Source organism: Cervus canadensis, chromosome 20 (genome assembly GCF_019320065.1).
Source record: "Cervus canadensis isolate Bull #8, Minnesota chromosome 20, ASM1932006v1, whole genome shotgun sequence".
Classification (NCBI taxonomy): domain Eukaryota; kingdom Metazoa; phylum Chordata; class Mammalia; order Artiodactyla; family Cervidae; genus Cervus; species Cervus canadensis.
In genome coordinates, this window is record NC_057405.1 from 3631964 (window position 1) to 3649804 (window position 17841).

At 48.0% G+C, this 17841-nt stretch overlaps 1 protein-coding gene across 2 annotated transcripts in view; it reads right to left on the reverse strand.

Moving 5' to 3' along the window:
• The window catches only part of BACH2 (BTB domain and CNC homolog 2), a 375591-nt gene that overhangs the window by 11170 nt on the left and 346580 nt on the right, over positions 1–17841 (reverse strand). Inside the window, exons 5-7 of one of the 2 annotated variants that reach the window (XM_043438955.1) lie at positions 13862–15425; positions 12983–13089; positions 2073–2279 (exon numbers count right to left, since the gene is read on the reverse strand). In XM_043438955.1, coding sequence (XP_043294890.1) covers positions 2073–2279; positions 12983–13089; positions 13862–15425 — 1878 coding nt within the window. Of the gene's footprint in view, positions 1–2072; positions 2280–12982; positions 13090–13826; positions 15426–17841 lie in introns of both variants that reach the window. The other variant, XM_043438956.1, reaches the window with a different exon arrangement.

Genomic DNA, 17841 nt, shown 5'->3' on the forward strand with positions numbered 1-17841 from the left:
AAAGTCACTGTAGATGGTGACTGCAGCCATGAAATTAAAAGATGCTTACTCTTTGGAAGAAAAGTTATGACCAACCTAGACAGCATATTTTTTTTTTCCTAGACAGCATATTAAAAAGCAGAGACATCACTTTGTCAACAAAGGTCCGTCTAGTCAAAGCTATTTTTTTTCCGCTATTTTTTTTCCAAGGTCATGTATGGATATGAGAGTTGGACTATAAAAAAAGCTGAGTGCCGAAGAATTGATGTTTTTGAACTGTGGTGTTGGAGAAGACTCTTGAGAGCCCCTTGGACTGCAAGGAGATCCAACCAGTCCATCCTAAAGGAGATCAGTCCTGGGTGTTCACTGGAAGGACTGATGCTAAAGCTGAAACTCCAGTACTTTGGCCACCTCATGCGAAGAACTAACTCATTGGAAAAGACCCTGATGCTGGGAAAGATTGAGGGCGGGAGGAGAAGGGGATGACAGAGGATGAGGTGGCTGGATGGCATCACCGACTCGATGGACATGAGTTTGCGTAAACTCCGGGAGTTGGTGATGGACAGAGGCCTGGCGTGCTGCCGTCCACGGGGTCACAGAGAGTCGGCCACGACTGAGCGACTGACCTGAGCTGAGCCTACACTCTCACATGTCCCATCTTGCTCTGAGGTTCTCGTCAGGACCCTGGCCCACCAGGAGGCAAAGGACCGTCAGGTGTAGCCTGAGGACCCACACTCAGGTCCCGACCACAGTGCGCGGCCTCCCTCTGCTTCAGGCCGCCGCAGACACGGCTCCTGGGATGACTTTCTAGGACTGGGCCAGCAGGAAGGATGCGCTGAATGAGGCTGTACCGACTGCCTTCAAGTCAGGAGCCAGAGGCCACCTGGATTTACTTCCTGTAGCTTAAGGCTGCTGATTCAGAAGGGAATGCAGACTTCTGAGTGAGGCGGAGGCTTGAAAGATCAGAGATGAGTCCCAGAGACAAAAGACTCCCCGGCACGGGAAGAGGTGATGACCACTTTGAGGCAGAAGGTGCAGACTTCAGGACCCCAGGGCTGAGAAGGGCTTCAGGAGATCAGGTGGCTGAGCCGCCCCTGGTGGCAGGCTGGCGTCCTGCCCCAACCTACCCCTCCGTGGGAGGCAGGAGAAAGCAGGGCAATGACAAGATTTGGGATCAGACAACCAGACTTGCATTCAAGCTCCATCACAAAGTGGGGAGTTACCAAAGCTCTCTGCACTCTGGTTTCCTCCTCTGTGAATGGAGATAAAGTAGTACTTAAATCATAGGGCTGATGTGAGGATTACACGTGATCAGCTACAGAAAGAGACCAGAAAAATACCTGGTCCACATACACAGCACTAAATGTTAGCTCTCGGCTCACGCTGAATGGAAAATAAGAATTATCTCTACGGGAGAGAAGGAATGGGAGTTTCAGATTAGCAGAGGCAAAGTATCATACATAGGATGGATGAACAACGAGGTCCTAGTATATAGCACAGAGAACTACATTCAATATCCTATGACAAACCATAATGGAAAAGAATACGAAAAACTAAATATATATAACGGAGTCACTTTGCTGTACAAAGAAACTCGTTATAAATCAATTAGACTTCCAAAAAAAAGCACCTCTATGCGAATGTGAAAGTGAAAGTAAAAGTCCTCAGTCTTGTCCGACTCTTTGTGACCCCATGGAGTACACAGCCCATGGAATTCTCCAGGCCAGAATACTGGAGTGGGTAGCCTTTCCCTTCTGCAGGTGATGTTCCCAACACAGGGCTCGAACGCATTGCAGGAAGATTCTTTACCAGCTGAGCCACCAGGGAAGGTTGGTGGTTTGAGCACGCCCAGGGACGACTGCCCCTGTGATCCATACAAATGGCTAAGATATAAAACACGGACACACAATCACACAGCCACACATATATTACAGATGTAAAGCTATTATTTCTTGTTAAGAACGCCTTTAAAAATCAATGTGAATGTCCCTGAATGGTGGCCCGTCTCTCTGCCTGTCTGGCCTCTGCTACTGAAACTCCGCATCAGTCTTGATCATTCCAGGTTGCTGACAGCAGAGGGCGGGCCGACTCACCAGCTTGCGGATTTCACATTCCAAGTTCTGAATACAGTCCAGCTTCCTCTTGCGGCAGCGCTGGGCGGCGATGCGGTTCTTGCTGCGCCGGCGGACATCGTGAATGAACTCTAACTGCTCCGACGTCAGCTTGTGCATCTTGATCATCATCTGGAAGTCATTCCTCGGAAGGTCGGTGATTTGATCGACAGGAAATGGAAGTTTGACCTGCAACCAAGAATAACAGAACATGATTATGGCAGCTGGATTTTATCGTTTTCATTCTGGCGAGTAGAACATCAGAAAATGGTAAAATCTCCTTTTTAATGATGACCAAGTACTATGAAGACGACTGAAGCAAGCAGTGATGATTCTTTCCTGTTTCAAATATAAACAAGACGGAATAGACAGTCAAACAGAATGTGAGCACACACAGATTATGGTGTGGTTATCATTCCTGAGATCTCAGAAGCAAACAGCATGGAAACAATGGAAAATGTATACACTGTCATGGACACAGCATTTTTGTAAGCAGGGCTCTACAATTAGTGGAAACCCACTCCCATTGAGCCTCAACTCAGTGAAGTAACAATTTATAGACAGACATCATCTGAAGAATCATCTAAAACACTTGAATTAAGAGAGCCTGTACACCTTGGGGATGCTGGAAAGATGAAACAGTCGGTGCGATTTGCAGTTACAGCAGCGTAAGGGAGACAGACATGGGGAGAGAACCTGGCAAGGCTACATCATTGTGATCTAGGAGTTAGAACTGGCTTTTGTTCCTTCCTGCCAGACGTGAGACCTCAGGCTGGTGACCATACTTTTCTGAGCCTCAGTTTCCTCATCTGCAAAATGGGACATGCTTTTTAGTTGCACAGTGCTATGATATACCCATGAGGCACTATAGATTTAGGGAAAATAAAATGGCCCACTCTCTCACATTTTCTTTTACAATGTGATGCTGACCTTCCTCTGTCAAAAGGTGGGATGCATGTTCCTGCCTTTTGACCAATACAATGAAGTGGGAGTAATCCATGCAACTTCTGAGGTGACATCATAAAAGCTGCACAGTATCTTCTTAGGCCTCTTAGATCAGGGCCAGCCTCCAGGCTGTGGACCAGTACCTCCTGACAGATCAGTGGCAGCATTTGATTAGAAATAGAAGGCACAATAAATGCAATGAGCTTGAATCATCCAGAAACCATCTTCCTCACAATCAGTCTGTGGAAAGATTGTCTTCCACAAAATTCGTCCCTAGTGCCAAAAAGGTTGGGGACCGCTATCTAAGATTGTGCTCTCTTCAGGACAGCTTGTGGAGAGGCCCAGGTGGAGAAGAACCAAGTTCTCCAGCCAACAACCAGCATCACCTCATCAGTCCCATGAATGAGCCACCTTGGATGAGGATCCTTCAGGCCCAGGCAAACCTCCAGAGGTTGCCTCCTGCCAACATCTGACTTAAACCCCATGAGACATTCTGAGCCAGGCGTGCTCAGATCAGCCACTTCTGAATTCCAGACCCACAGAAGCAACGAGAGATGTTAAATGATTGTTTGAAGCTACAAAGTTTTGGGGTGATTCGTTGCATGGGTGCGTGCTAAGTCGCTTCAGCTGTGTCCGACTCTTCGACCCTATGGAGCACAGACCACCAGGCTTCTCTGTCCACGGGATTCTCCCGGCAGAACACTGGAGAGGGTCGCCATGCTCTCCTCCAGGGGTTCTTCCCCACGCAGGGATCGAGCCTACCTCTCTTACGTCTCCTGCAGTGGCAGGCAGGTCCTTTCCCACCAGCGCCACCTGGGGAGCCCTGGGATGATCTGTTACACAGCAACAAACCACCGATGCAGATACTGTTTGCAGCAAGAGTCTCACTTTCAAATTCTTGCAAATCAAGGGAAAGGGTGAGCATCCTCCAAAGAAAGAACACTAGTCATTTCAGAGATGGATCTGTGTCCTTATATTCTGCTAAAGGCTTCTTTACAACCCTGTGGCGGTTTGAAGTATTTCTTAGAAAAGGAACCAACGTTCTTGAGCTTCCTCAGCACCCACGAGACAGAGAACACAGACCTGCACCTTCCAGCAGTCTGCCACTGCGCCCTTCAGGACTCCCTATGAGGCAGAGACTTCAGGAGTCAGCTCTGGTCCCGTCCAGAAGCTTCTGGAAGCGGAAGGTTGAGTGTTGCTTGGCCAAGACACGGTGTCTCCCAGCTCAGGGGCTGAGCGCCTGCTTAACGCGAGCGTCTGCTTTGGCTATACCAGCAGATGGCGCTACAAACCCAAACGTCGCTCAGGCACCGGCCCATCGCTGTCCAATGCAAACAACGCCAGCTGCCAGAGGGCTTCTTACGCCTTCTCGGAGCCACGTTAAAGGAAGTGAAAAGAAACAGGTGACGCTGATTTTAATAACATATTGAACAGGACCAATGTAGCTGCAATATTATCAACAGGAATCAGCATGAAATTAATAGGTATTTCACTTTTGGGGGGATACCACGTTTTCAAAACCCGAAGCGTGTTTTACACATGGGTGTGCCTCCCATTCAGACCAGCCTCATTTCCAGGGCTCAGCAGCCACGTGCGGCGCGTGCCCGGTACCGGACGGCGGAGCGTTAGCCGACGGAACAAGTCGACTCGAGTGAACTTGGATAACCAGAGGAAGAGACAGGCCGTTCTGGGTTTAATGGATCAAAATCCTTTGGGTGAAGAAGTGGCCCTTAGTATTCAGAACCTACGGGGTTATGTCTGGGTCGTTCAGGGGAGTGAGAGGAAGATCTTTAATCCTGAGCTCAGGCTTTTGCTTTGGCTGCATCAGAGGCAGGCAGACCCTGAGTGAGTCTGGACATTTGTGGTTACTTAATCCCCTGGCACAAAGGCAATCCTACTAAATGATCATTTGCCTTCCTGTGGCTGGGTGTGATGGCTCAGTCAGGTTACTTCCTAGCTCTGAGCCTGTGAGACGTGGCATTTGCTGAAGGCTCCCAATGGGTGCTCTGACTGAACTTCCGTAGGGCGACCTCTGCCCCATGACATCTGTCCGATGCCGGCTCAGGAGGGCAGAAATCACCACAGTGCCCATGAAGCACCATCGGCTCAGCCCTGCTCCAGCCGCTAACGACGGGCGGTCAGCACAAACAGCTCCTTGTCATGGGCCGGCAAAGGGCTTTGTCCACGGGCTGTGTTTGCACAGGGCTTAGAATGATATGAAAGAATGTTTGATTTCCCTTTTCTATGCTTGGATAACAAACAGACTCAGATCCTGGACAGCACCTACGCAGCACAGAGGCCTGTCTGTCGGCCACACGGATGTCCCCACACCAGGCAGCAGGCGTGCGTTCACAGCGGGGGTGACATTGGGCCTCACGGCGTCTCCCCCTCTGCTGACAACAAAGCAATTCAGCTGATGCTCCAGACAGTGCTTGCTTATTTTCAGACAGAATATATACCTATGGCTCAGGCCACAGGAAAGTCTCAAGGCCTTCTAAACCAAGGGTTACTGTATTTAACACTCTCCAGACAGCCAATATGAAAAAAACCACTATGGTAATAGCACCGAGCTTGACAGTAAAGAGGAAAAATCAACAATGCTGGTTTCAAAGTCCTTGAAGCGAAAGGCCATGTAACTTTTCAGCGGAGCTATTGCAACGCAAGCTGCTTTACAAAGAGGTCGAAGGAAAATTGTCCACTGTAGACTTTCTTCCATGTGAAAAAAATCCCCCCAGGCCCAACCACTCTGGTCTCTTTCTGAAGAGTGCTGAGACCCCTAGAGAAAGGGAGGGCTCACCCCAACTACCAAAGGGAAGCCCCTGACGTTGTTCTTGGAAAGGCGAGGCAGGAACCTCACCACAGCTATTCGCTAATTTCAGGGTAGGAAGTTCCAAACTGACGGCGTCTTCCCTGGAGATACATGTCAGCCACAGACCCACTGAGGGGCTGGGGAAATGTTCCTTTCCCAGGCTGGCAGGCACCCACCTATTCCCCAGATGGGCTCAAAAGTCAGCGAAAGTGACTTGGCCTTGGACACCGAGAGGGCCGAGGCCCTCCCACCTTTCTCCCAGCAAACTTTTCCAACCCAAATAGACCCAGCAGGACTTCACATCTTATTTACTGTCCCTCCACCCACTGATTCCTCCAGGATTTCACTTTGGAGGTGACTTAGTTTTCATACCCTGGACCCTCATGAACAGTGAGGGGACGGAATGCAAAGTCCAGCGAACCAGCAGCACCACCTGTTAAGCGGCCAGCCTGCAGCCACATTCAGTGGTCAGTCACGCATGAGGCTCAGCACAGAGGCAGAAAGCGGACCAGGCTCTTTAGAAGGGTGGGGGCCCAGGGGGTCTGGGGGGCCTGTGGTCTCTTCCGACAGGTGGTGCCCCAGCTTGAGTTCTCAGTGGAGACTCACTCTGACTGTCAGAAGCATCTCCGCTTGTCTCATCCTGTAAGGACCACGGTGGAGGATGTTTTCACCCGGGACCTACTCTGGGCTGGGTCAGTAATAACCACAGGCGGGGATTTCACTCCTGGGGGGCTCCAGCTCTGGAGCTGACGGTGAAATGAGTGGCCCCCTGCAGTGCAGGTAACCTCTGGCCCCAAGGGCTGACAAAAAGTGGGAAGAGGCTGTGACATTTGGACAGTGAATGAAGCTTAACTATTCCTCCTCCGGGGCCTGACCGTGGGATGCTGCCGGCTAGACCCCAGGGGCAGGCGCTTCTTTCTCACCAGACAGAAATCAGCTGTTCCCTTTCTCTCTCCTGCCAACACCTACCCTGGTTCTACCGCCCAAACCACATCCCTTCTCTTCCAGTGAAACAAAAATATCATTTAAGAACTGGATGAGAAGTATAACCTCCAGCAGCAAATTCAGTTACGAGGCCAAAGAAGAGAAAAGAATTCCCACTCCCAAACCCCGACTCTCCTGGGCCTCCCCGTGACCTTTGCCGCCTCTGCACGCTTGTTACAGGCTGGTGATGAGCTCGCGCCTCTCAATACACATCTCACTTTCTTGATGACTCTGGTGTGCTGCACGGGGGCTACTGGAGAGGCAGGACAGAGACGCAAATGTTGCAGAAAAAGGCGAAAAGAAGCACCTCTTTCGTCTAGAGATCCCAACTAGAAGCACCAGCCACTGGGGTCAAGCTTCAATCCTATCTCCTTTCTTGGTTTCAATATTAGATGCTGGGCAGAAGCTGCAGGAATTGGATCCTTTTAGCAGTACCCTGAGGATCTTCTCCAAAACTTGTAACATTTATGCTCTTTAAAAAAAAAAAAAACTTTCTAGCTGTGCCGCGGGGCATGTAAGACATAGTTCTCTGACCAGGGGTCAAACCCACAACCCCCTGCATGGAAGCTCAGAGTCTTAACCACTGAACCTCCGGGAAAGTCCCTAACGCTAATGCTCTCGCAAATCCCTCAGATCCCTGTGAGCTGTCTGGGGATGAAGCAAGATGCCCTGTGGGCTGACGATTCCAGTCTTCTTTGACTGGGGACAGCCAGCTTTGAGCCGGGCAGATGCCAAAGACAAAACCTCCTCTGCCAGAGACAAGCTTCTCACACAACTGTCCTCCTAACCTCTGATCTTGCGGTCCAGTTTCTGGAACAAACACAGGACATCTAGAATTTAGTTGTGATGCTACAATTCCTGAGCCGTGTGATCCCAGGCAAGTCTTTTCCTTCTCGGTCCTGAAGTTCTCTGAGGATCTGGGAGTCAGAGGGATTCAACATCTGCCCTACTTAGCCTACAGGGTTGCCATGAAGAAAAAAATTGGCTAACAGATGGAGAAAGTGCTTTGAAAAGTCTGAACTGCCTGATAATTGTGAAGGGTTACTAATATTGGCAGGAGTAGTTGCCATTAGTAGTAGCATTAGTGTTTCAGTTCGTCCACCATCTTTCTTTGTCACATAGCTTCTCCTTTGGGTCATAGGGTATGCTTTGGAGTTCCAGATGCTAAGAGTCTTTCTAGACAACATGAAAACATTGTTTTCATTAGAAATGTGGCTGACATCCACACTGCCCAGAATGGTTTTCTTTTTATTAAGCAGACCAACTATAGTTACTTTTAAAAAGATTCCTGATTCAACAAGCCACAAAAACAACTGTAAAATTTTTATATCCAACATATGTCTGGAAGTCAACATCTGGGTGGAAGAGTTAAGAGTCAGACATGGCTTTTCTATAACATTTCAGGGTTTGTTCTGGACCTTACTCCTGCCTGCCCTCACACATCCACAAGCATACACGTACACACAGCACCCTCATATGCTTTTACCACTCTTGGTATGAAAGGTGTTAATAAAACAAATCCAACTAATTAATGCCTTTGACTGTGCAAATAAACTGTCTTCCTGCTGCTTCTTTATTAAAATCTACAGTTAATGCTTGTGGTGCAAAACTATTCACTAAGACTCTTACTACTTGGCACATGCTTGTGACTTTTCAATAATTTTCAAATTCTAAAAGCAAACCTATAAACCACAATGAGGTACCATACCACTAGAACGACTATATAAAAAAAGGACAGTAACAAATGTTGATGAGGGTGCAGAGAAACTGGATTCCTCATACAAGGCTGGTGGGAATATAAAATGGCTCAGTTACCTTGGAAAACAGCCCAGTATTTCCTCAAAAGGCTAAACTTAGAGTTATCATATGATTTAGCAATTTCACTCCTAGGTATATAACGAGGAGAATTGAAAATATATGTCTACAAAAAACCTGAACACAAATACTCTTCGTGGCATAATCAGTAATAGCCTCAAAATGGAAATAACCCAGCATCCCTCAACCAATGAATGGATCAACAAAATTAGTGTATCTACACAGTGGAATATTATTCAGCAATAAAAAGGAGTGAAGAACAAATAAATGATAACATGCCAGGTGGATACAGTGATAGCAAGAAGGAACTCAGAAAACATGCTAAGGGATGAAGCCAGACACAAAAGCCCACATGGCTAGATTTTACTGAAAAGAAATGTCTGGAATAGGCAAATCTACTGGAGACAAAGGTATATTAGTAATTTCTTGGGGTAAGGGAAGAGGGGAATGAGAAGTGATTGCTACTGGATATTGTATTTCTTTTTTTGAGGTGATGAAAATATTCTGGGATTAGACACTGTAATGGTCATACAACTTTATGAATCATTAAAAATCACTGAATTGTGCACATTAACAGAGTGAATTTTATGGTACATCAATTGTATTTTAATTTAAAAAAAACCTGTGTGATATACGTGCACAGAAATCAAACATTATAGGAATAAACAGAAATAAATCTTTCTCTATATTCCCTCTCTCCAAGTTTGCCTCCCATTTCATTTTATTATCTATACTGCTTTTATTGTTTATAATGTGTTTATTTATAAAGTAAACTAGGACCATGTTACCTACACGTTTGTTACTTTTTTCACTTTATATGATCTATTCATTTTTTCATAATTGGAAGTGAGAAAAAAAATTCCCATGTTGACTTTTTAGGTATGAAGGCATGAAGAAACATATTAATCACTTGATTACATAAAACTTAAATTTTTTTTAAATGGAAAAACATACTATAGAAATAGACTAGGAGAAATAAAAATTTTAAAAAATAACACAAAGAATTCAAGAAACTTAATGATAAAGGTCATGGTTCTGAAATGACTTGACAATTATTAAACCTAAAATCTGTAATTATTTTTCAAGATTTGTGCTTGTGCTCAATTCCTCAGGCGTGCCTGACTCTGAGACCCCGTGGACTGAGCCCACCAGGCTCCTCCGTCCATGGGGCTTTCAAGGCAAGAACACTGGAGTGGGCTGCCAATTCCTTCTCCAGGGGATCTTTCTACCCAGGAATCAAACCTGAGTCTCCTGCAAATCTCCATGTATATGAACAATTTTTATTTTATGATAAAGACCAAAAATTTAGTTTAAAAAAACAGACTAGGAGAGGATATAGGCAACATGTATAAGAAAGGATTAATAGTCTTAAATTAAGGATTCTGTAAACTCATTAAAGTCAAACACCCCCCCCTACACACACAAATGGACAAATGGCAAGTCCAGGGAAGAAAATACAAATGATGAAGACATATAAGAAAAATATCAACCGCATTAGAAGTCATCATGTCCTGTCCATCAGATCGGCAAATATAAAAGGACTGATGACCGCTACAACTGGCAAGAACAGGGGGCAATGGACACACTCGTCAGCTCTGCTGGAGGATGTGTGAATTGCTACAACCTTTTGAGAAAGTAAACAGGTAGTATTTAACAAATGAGTATAACCTTTAACCCACTTATGGAACTTTAACTCACAAAAATAAAAGCACCACCACTAAATAAATATGTTCACAAGCAGGTTTATTGCAGCAATGTTTGTTAAGAGGGAAATACAGGAAATGGAAATGTCTGTTGAGAGGTGATCACTGAGTCGGCTGTGATGTATAGGAACCAAGGATATTAAAGAAGCTTGTGTTAACCCTACACAATTGACCTAGGGGCATGTACGCAGCAGACAGCTGTGTGCAAAAAGCAAGTTGCTTAGTAATTAAATGTGTGTTATGCAGTGCTTAGTCACTCAGTTGTGTCCAACTCTTTGCAACCTCATGGACTGTAGCCCACCAGGATCCTCTAAATGCTATTAAAATAAAGCCCAAACCCATAGACAGGTGAATATGTTTATATATTATTGTAGGCACAGAGAAAGCCTGATAAATTTGGTACATTACAGGCTTGGTATGTTCTGCTTGATTATTTTTAAAAAGGAACTTCAAAAAGATGGTTGTTGATAAAGGACAATATTATGCTTAGTTCAACTTTCCTTGAAGCTGGGGAATGCTTAGGATGAGAAGTCAACGTTGATGAGATGGGAGGGTAAAGACAGTGTAACCAGAAATCAGAATATTCTGTCCGCTTGGAAAATAAGTCACCTGGCACCTTGCATGAGAGCAGATCAGGGCAGAATCAGCCCAAGAGATGCTGGCTTCTGAATCATTTATATTCACCCTGCGAAGGGTTTGCCTTCAGTGATACCGCTGGAGACCACACTTCCACTGGGGTCAAAGAAACTCCCCAAAGCAAACGATTAGCTCCAAGAGGAGCAGTCATGCTCAGTTCCTGAGACAGTTCTGGGAAAACCTAATCTCTTCTACTTTTCTAGGAGAATGAGAAGGTCAAACTGGGAAAACCTTAACTTTACTATAGCAATTTTACCTAAAATGGACTACTAAGAGGGGCTAAATGTGACTCCTGAAATGGCACCGAAATTTGGAAAATACCTTTTGAGATTGTTAAGGAATGTAAAGAACAGATTCATTTTTTAAAAGTGAAAATAAAAATATTTTTGAAAATAGTGTATATTTTTTGAGGGGAGATCAGTCCTGTTCATGACTACTGTGTAGGCTGAATAATTCCTCCATTTCACTGATTCATTTAAAGCTGAAAAGTTATAAGGACTTCTCTGATGGTCCAGTGGTTAGGAATCCACCTTCTGATGCAGGGAAATTGGGTTCAATTCCTGGTTGGCGAATCAAATGCCACATGCCTCGGGGCAACTGAGCCTGTGCGCCCCAACCAGAGAGAAGTTCGTCCACCGCAATGATGAAGACCCCACATGCCACATCTAAGACTCAGGGAAGCCAAAACAACACAAACCCTGCAAAGTTCTACGACAGACAAGTGATAAAGCCTCAACACAGGAAAGATACCTGTGCCCCTGGTAGCATTCAGTTTCAAGACTGACTTCAAGTTCTCTTTGGGGATGTAAGAGAGATAAAAGGAGATTTTTCTGAACTGACAGGTCCTTGGACATATGCAGCTGTCATGAACACACACCCCTTTTAGTTAATGGTGGGGCTCCTCTTAAGAGAGAGACAAAAAGAAAGAAAGAAAGACTGAGAGACATTTGTCTTTTTCGCGAGATACACGTCCTGAGAGAGAGAAATCATTATGCCAGTGGACTCAGTGACTGGGCTTCTGAATCAGGAATGCTTATGAATAATTTCAGGGGGAAAAAAAGAAAGCCTCCTAAAAGCTGTGATCAGAGAGAAAGAAGTGAGTGAAGAGAGAGAGAGAAGACAAACTTGAACTGTTCTCACCAAACCTCCACCTTCTCAGGTGACGGACGCAGATGTGACTCTGGCTTGGGACACTGAGCCCAAGCCTCCATTCCAAGCCCTAGGGGATACAGTGTACTCAAACAGTTTCCCATTCAAATTTCCTTTTTATTGTCTCTTAGCTAAACTAAATCCTTTCAGTATATTTCTCTTTCCATTTCTGCTAGGCAGTAACGGAGCAGTGGGGACCAGGCTAGGTAGAAAGCGAGCAAGTGACCACAGGGCATGTCTGTAGTTGGTCCAGGGAGCTTTGGAAGCTGTTTACAAAACATGCCCAATCTAAACCCTTCATGTGCTTCTTGCCAACCTCACAGAGGGCTGAATAAACTGCACGTGGCTCTGTGAAAAGCCAGCTCACCCCGTGTGGCATTTCTGCTGTCTGGTTGGGTTAACGTCCCTGCTTTACTGGAGGCTAACATCCAGGGAGCGCAGACGTGGATGAAGGGCACTGGCCTAATGAGGGTCACGCTTCATTTCCTCCTGTGTTTTTCGGAGATGCACTTCTCAGGAGGGGCTTGGCACTGGGCTTGCTCTGAGACACAGGTGGCCCTCTCACGTGGGGTCCCTGGCAGTCACTACCAGATCGTGACACAGACACCCTCAGCTCTTTCTGGGGGCTTCTCGTGTTCCAAGGGAAGGGGGAGCACCTGCGGTGTCCATTCTTTTCTCTCTTTGGCCACGTGAGTCTCGCTCACGATGTGGCTGGCGTTGTACCTGCTTCCTCTCCCAGCACTGGGAAGATATGGATGGAGCCTTTAGGAATTTTTACCTAGAAAGCACTTCACATTTAGTGTGGACGAAAATTGCTACCCAACCCCACTGCTCCTTAAAATGACTCTCACCGTTTGGGGGGCACCTGGGCAATGACCCGTGATACGGTCAGGTGCAACCGACAGAGGTTCTTCCTCAGTGATACTGGGGCCAGGATGGATGGTGAGCTGTCCATCACCTGCATTCACAATGGACAAGGGATGACTCCAGGGTCCCTGTTGGCAAGGAAACTTAAAGATGCTGGGAAAGCATGGGCTTACTGTGAATCTCTCCAGTTTCAATCAGTCAATTCTGAAAGCAATTTTATATTTTCCTTCTCACTGAAGAAGCGAGGGGCAAGGATGAGGGTGACAGGTATGGCATCCTTTCAAAGCAGGCAGAGAAGGAAGAGGGGGATCTGAAGTACCTGCACACGCTTTCAGGCATCGGACTTTTTTCCCACTAAGCTTTTTGCCTCTGCTTTTTGAGGACTGAAATCTCGATCAAACTTCAAGTGCTTTCTAGGGCAAACTGGTTAATTCTGAATCACCTGGAAGCATCCTGCCTCTGTGTGTGTTGGGGAGGGTGGTTTAGTCGCTCAGTTGTGCCTGACTCTTTGTGACACCATGGACTGTGGCCTGTCCATGGGATTTCCCACGGCAAGAATACTGGAGTAGGTTGCCATTTCCTTCTCCAGGGGGGGATCTTCACCACGCAGGGTTCGAACCCAGGTCTCTCGAACTTCAGGCAGTCTCCTGCATTGCAGGCAGATTCTTAACCGACTGAGCCACCAGGGGAGGATGGGGGAGGCGGTCCCTTAACTGTAAAGCTTTAATCTTGGCAAACAAGAACGCTCTGGCAGTGGTGGGGGGCGGGGAGAGTCCAGATAAAGGACTGCGGGTGGATCACATGCTTGAATTTATGCGGGTTCCCTACCTCCTGGCCCCTGTCCTGCACGGGACACGACTCACTGTCTGCTTCCGAGAACGATCCGGATTCGTCGCTGGAGTTGGTTCCGTAAGACTGCTCACATTTAATCTGGGGTCGGACCTGGTTGTACATCCCGTCTCCCATCAGGCCTGGCTCCTGATGTTCTGTGGCAAGGAATCTGGCTCCCTGGGAGCAGGGCGAGGAGGAGAACTCGCAGAGAGGGAGGCTGCAGGGCGAGCCGCCGCTCCCGTCCTCTGCGTAGGAATAGGAGGAGCAGGAGCTGGAAGTCCTCGTCCTGGCCTCCAGCGGGGGCGACCGAGGGCACACCTTGATTGGCACCGGGCAGCTAGTGTTGGGCCGCATCCTTCCCGGCAAGTGGTCCGCCATCAGCCCCCCGTGGGGGTAGGCCTGCGAGCTGGGGTGGGACTGGCCGGCCCCCACCCACAGGCCCTTTGGCACCGGCTCCGAGAGGTCTTTGTCCAGAGCGCTTACCCCAGAATACGACTGCACCGCGGGGCTCGCTTGGTCACAGGCGCCGGAGGAGAAGATGACGCTTCTCCGGTCCAGCTCGCCCTCCTGTTTACAGAGCGCCTCCAGGCCAGGGCCCTTGAGGGGCGACCCCATGGCGAAGCCGGACGCGTCCTTCTGGCCCATGTGGGGCGGTCCGTAACTCCCCGGGAAGGGGGCGTAGTCAGTTTTAAGGTCACCCTGAGTGATCCCCTTGTCAAAGGGGCACGCTGAGCTCCTGGCAAAGTGCTGCTGAGAGGTGCCGGGCAGGCCGGACGCCTCCACACTTTTTGTTGCGCTGAACAGAGACCGCAGGCAGGACGGGGAGGGCGCGCCCCGGGCCCGCTCCAGGCAGGCGGCCCCGGCAGGCGGCGCGGGGGCGGGCGCGGGCGCGGGGCTGGGCTGCTTCCGGTCCATTTCCACGTCGCCCGCTCGGTCCTTGACGTCAGGCTCGTCTCCGGACAGGCAGAGCGTGATGCTCTCTTCTTCGTTCTCTTCGCTGGGCGGCTCGCTTTTAATCTGCCCCACGGCAAGCCCCGGCTTGAGGCTGGTGCCAGAGTGATCTTCACTGAATGTGCTTGCAAAACCTGAGGTACTGTGTGATGATGCGTTATAGACATTCTTGGTACATGCAAGCTGGTATTTCTTGTATCTGGGGTACTGCGTTAACGCGTCCTTGGCCGAGCTCTCCTTGGTGTCCGCGGGCACGTCGGACTCGGGCAACAAAACTTCTTCCTTCTCTGCCACTGGGATGGTGGTGGCCTCAAAGCTGATGGGGTCTGCAAGCATCTGGTCCCTAGGGCAAGCCATCTTGGCCGTATCCGAGTCCATGGTCTCCTCCTCTTCGTCCTCCTCCTCCCCGGCGCTGTCCTCGTGGTCCTCGTGCGGGCGCTGGCACGCCGCATCCTTCCGGCACACGAAGAGGCCGTCCTCGCTGTTCAGAAGCTGGGTCTGCAGGAAGCTGAAGCAGGAGTCCTCCAGATTGTGCATGCGCAGGAACTCGGCGCAGCGGATGACCTCGCGGATGTTTTCTCTGCTGAGTAACAGCTTGGCGGTGTAGGCGAACTGCAGCAGCGGCCCAAACCCCCTGGCCGTGACCTGCAAAACAAACAGGGAAATCGCCAACCGTTACCATCAGCACTGCTATTGTCCCGAATCTCTCAACTGAAGCAAGATAACCAGACAGCGCTAATGTCCCAGGATAAAGACTGCAAAGGAGCAGTTAATCTCGTCCTGGGTCAGCAATGATTCGGCTCCCAGTAATTAGGGCCTGTCTCGTGCACGCCACACAGAATTGAAAATCACCAGGGTCAAGTGGCTAAACAAGATGACAACGGGTTCAGTGTTTACACTAATGAAATATCCTGGCAAAAATGCACGGTAACAATGGGAAGCCTATTAATTTCCCTCCCCATCCATCCTGTTGAGAGCCATTGTCCATCAGGAGTGCTGCGATGCTTCTTACAGCTCTCCCGAGCCAAAGAAAGCGTTATAATTTTCTTGTCAACTGCAAAACCGGCAATATGGCCCTGTTAAAAACCGGAAAGTCCATGGGGCTTTGAAAATAGTTTTTTGCTCACTTACAAAGTTAAAAAGAGACATTAAAAGCAACTCCTGTTTTTTTGCTCACTCATCATGGTTTCTAGTTGAGATTTGCCAGCCATCATGTCATATCCCATCTTAACAATGATACCAGAGATGACAGTCCTTAGCAGTGTTCTCAACAAGAAATTAACTCTTGGCCCATAAAACGGGGCGGTGGCGGGGGCGGGGGGCGGTTGGCGCGAGGGTGTTACAAAGCTAAACAAACTGGCTGTCATTTAAGTGGCTGAAGCTGCTGAATGGCACGGGACATGGGCAGTTCTTTCCCTGATTACAAGCAGCAGCTCTGCCACGCAGCTGTCTTCTTTCCTGGTAGATCTTCAGGGGCTGAGCCTCCTGTCATGTGCTGCTCATCCATGTCATTGTGCACAGATCGGGAATGCGCTATTTATGCAGAGCGTGTGTACACGGGCATGCGTGCATGCACACAAGCATGCAGAATGACTTCGTCAGAAATACGTTGCCTAAGGCCAGTTGTTTTTTCAGACGGAAATGGATGAAACCTCCTGGGGGTCAGGGCAGGCTTCCTTGTGTGTGTCTGTGTTCAGTCACTCGGTCGTGTCCGACTCTTTGCCCTTAACAGACACACAAACCCATGCGTCCTCTAAGTTCTTGCAAGCACTGCTGACCCCATAAGGAAGGGAAGGGAGGCACATTCAGGAATCACGTGTACAAAACAAATGAAAGCAGGGGTCATGGGGTCCTTGCTGGAAGCTATAGTAGCAGTGATTAAAAAATCTCTGCTAGGGGAATAAATGTGGAGCGAGATAAACCAGCAGGCTTGGTAGATGACTGCCACAGGGACAGAATTCAGCACAGCACACAGAGCCCAGACTTTTGTGAGGACCTGAAACTGTTTTCAAAATTCAGCTCAGACATCGCTCCTCTGGCGGCCCTCTGCAGACCTCCTAGAGATCGAATGCCAGCATCCTCTCAGTCCCTACGGCCGGAGCAAGGAAATAACTCGGTCTTCTCCATGGCAGCACTGATTTTATAGCATTGCACCTTGTCTTTTTAAAATTTATTTGGTTACACCAGGTCTTAGTTGTGGCATACGGGCTCTTTAGTTTCAGCATGTGGGATCAGGTTCCTGACCAGGAATTGAGCCCAGGCGCCCTGCACTGGAAGCTTGGGGTTTCAGTCACTAGACCACCAGGGAAGTCCCTATATCACTGCATTCTAAGGGAATGCCTCATAAGGTAAATTTCTTAGATACAGAGATGACTGGAATTTTAACTGTTAATATTTTTTAAATACTTTCAATAAAAATCTACCACAAAAACACATGACTGCAAGACCCACATTATAGTTCTACAAAGGCAATCACTGCCATCTCCCTTTTATTGTACTTAATTGTGTCTTTCTACCAGTGGACAACAAAGTTTCTTCAGATCAGGGGCTTTTTAATTTCTCTTTGTGACCCTGAATCTAACTAGGGTCTCTAAATATCTGCTAAAAGCTGGTATATTACTGAATATGTCAGACAGAAGTTCGACTGAGCCCCTAACATAAAACTACAGTGTCGAGAAAGTGACAACACAGTCTGTTTGGTGAGTTTGGTCTCAGATTGCTTTTGGAGAAAGGCATTGTATCAACCAACAAACTATCCCAATTAACTAATCAACAGTGGGCGGGGGGCTTATCTGCTGTGTCCCCTAGAAACTGTGGGCTTCCCCTGTGGCTCAGCTGTTAAAGAATCCACCTGCAATGTGGGAGACCTGGGTTTGAGCCCTGGGTTGGTAAGATCCCCTGGAGAAGGCAAAGGCTACCCACTCCAGTATTCTGGCCTGGAGAATTCCATGGACTGTATAGTCCACGGGGTCACAAAGAGTCGGACACGACAGAGTGACTCTCCCTCACTCACTCACCACTAGTGCCCATATTGAAAGGGAGCACATCTGACCACGTTTGT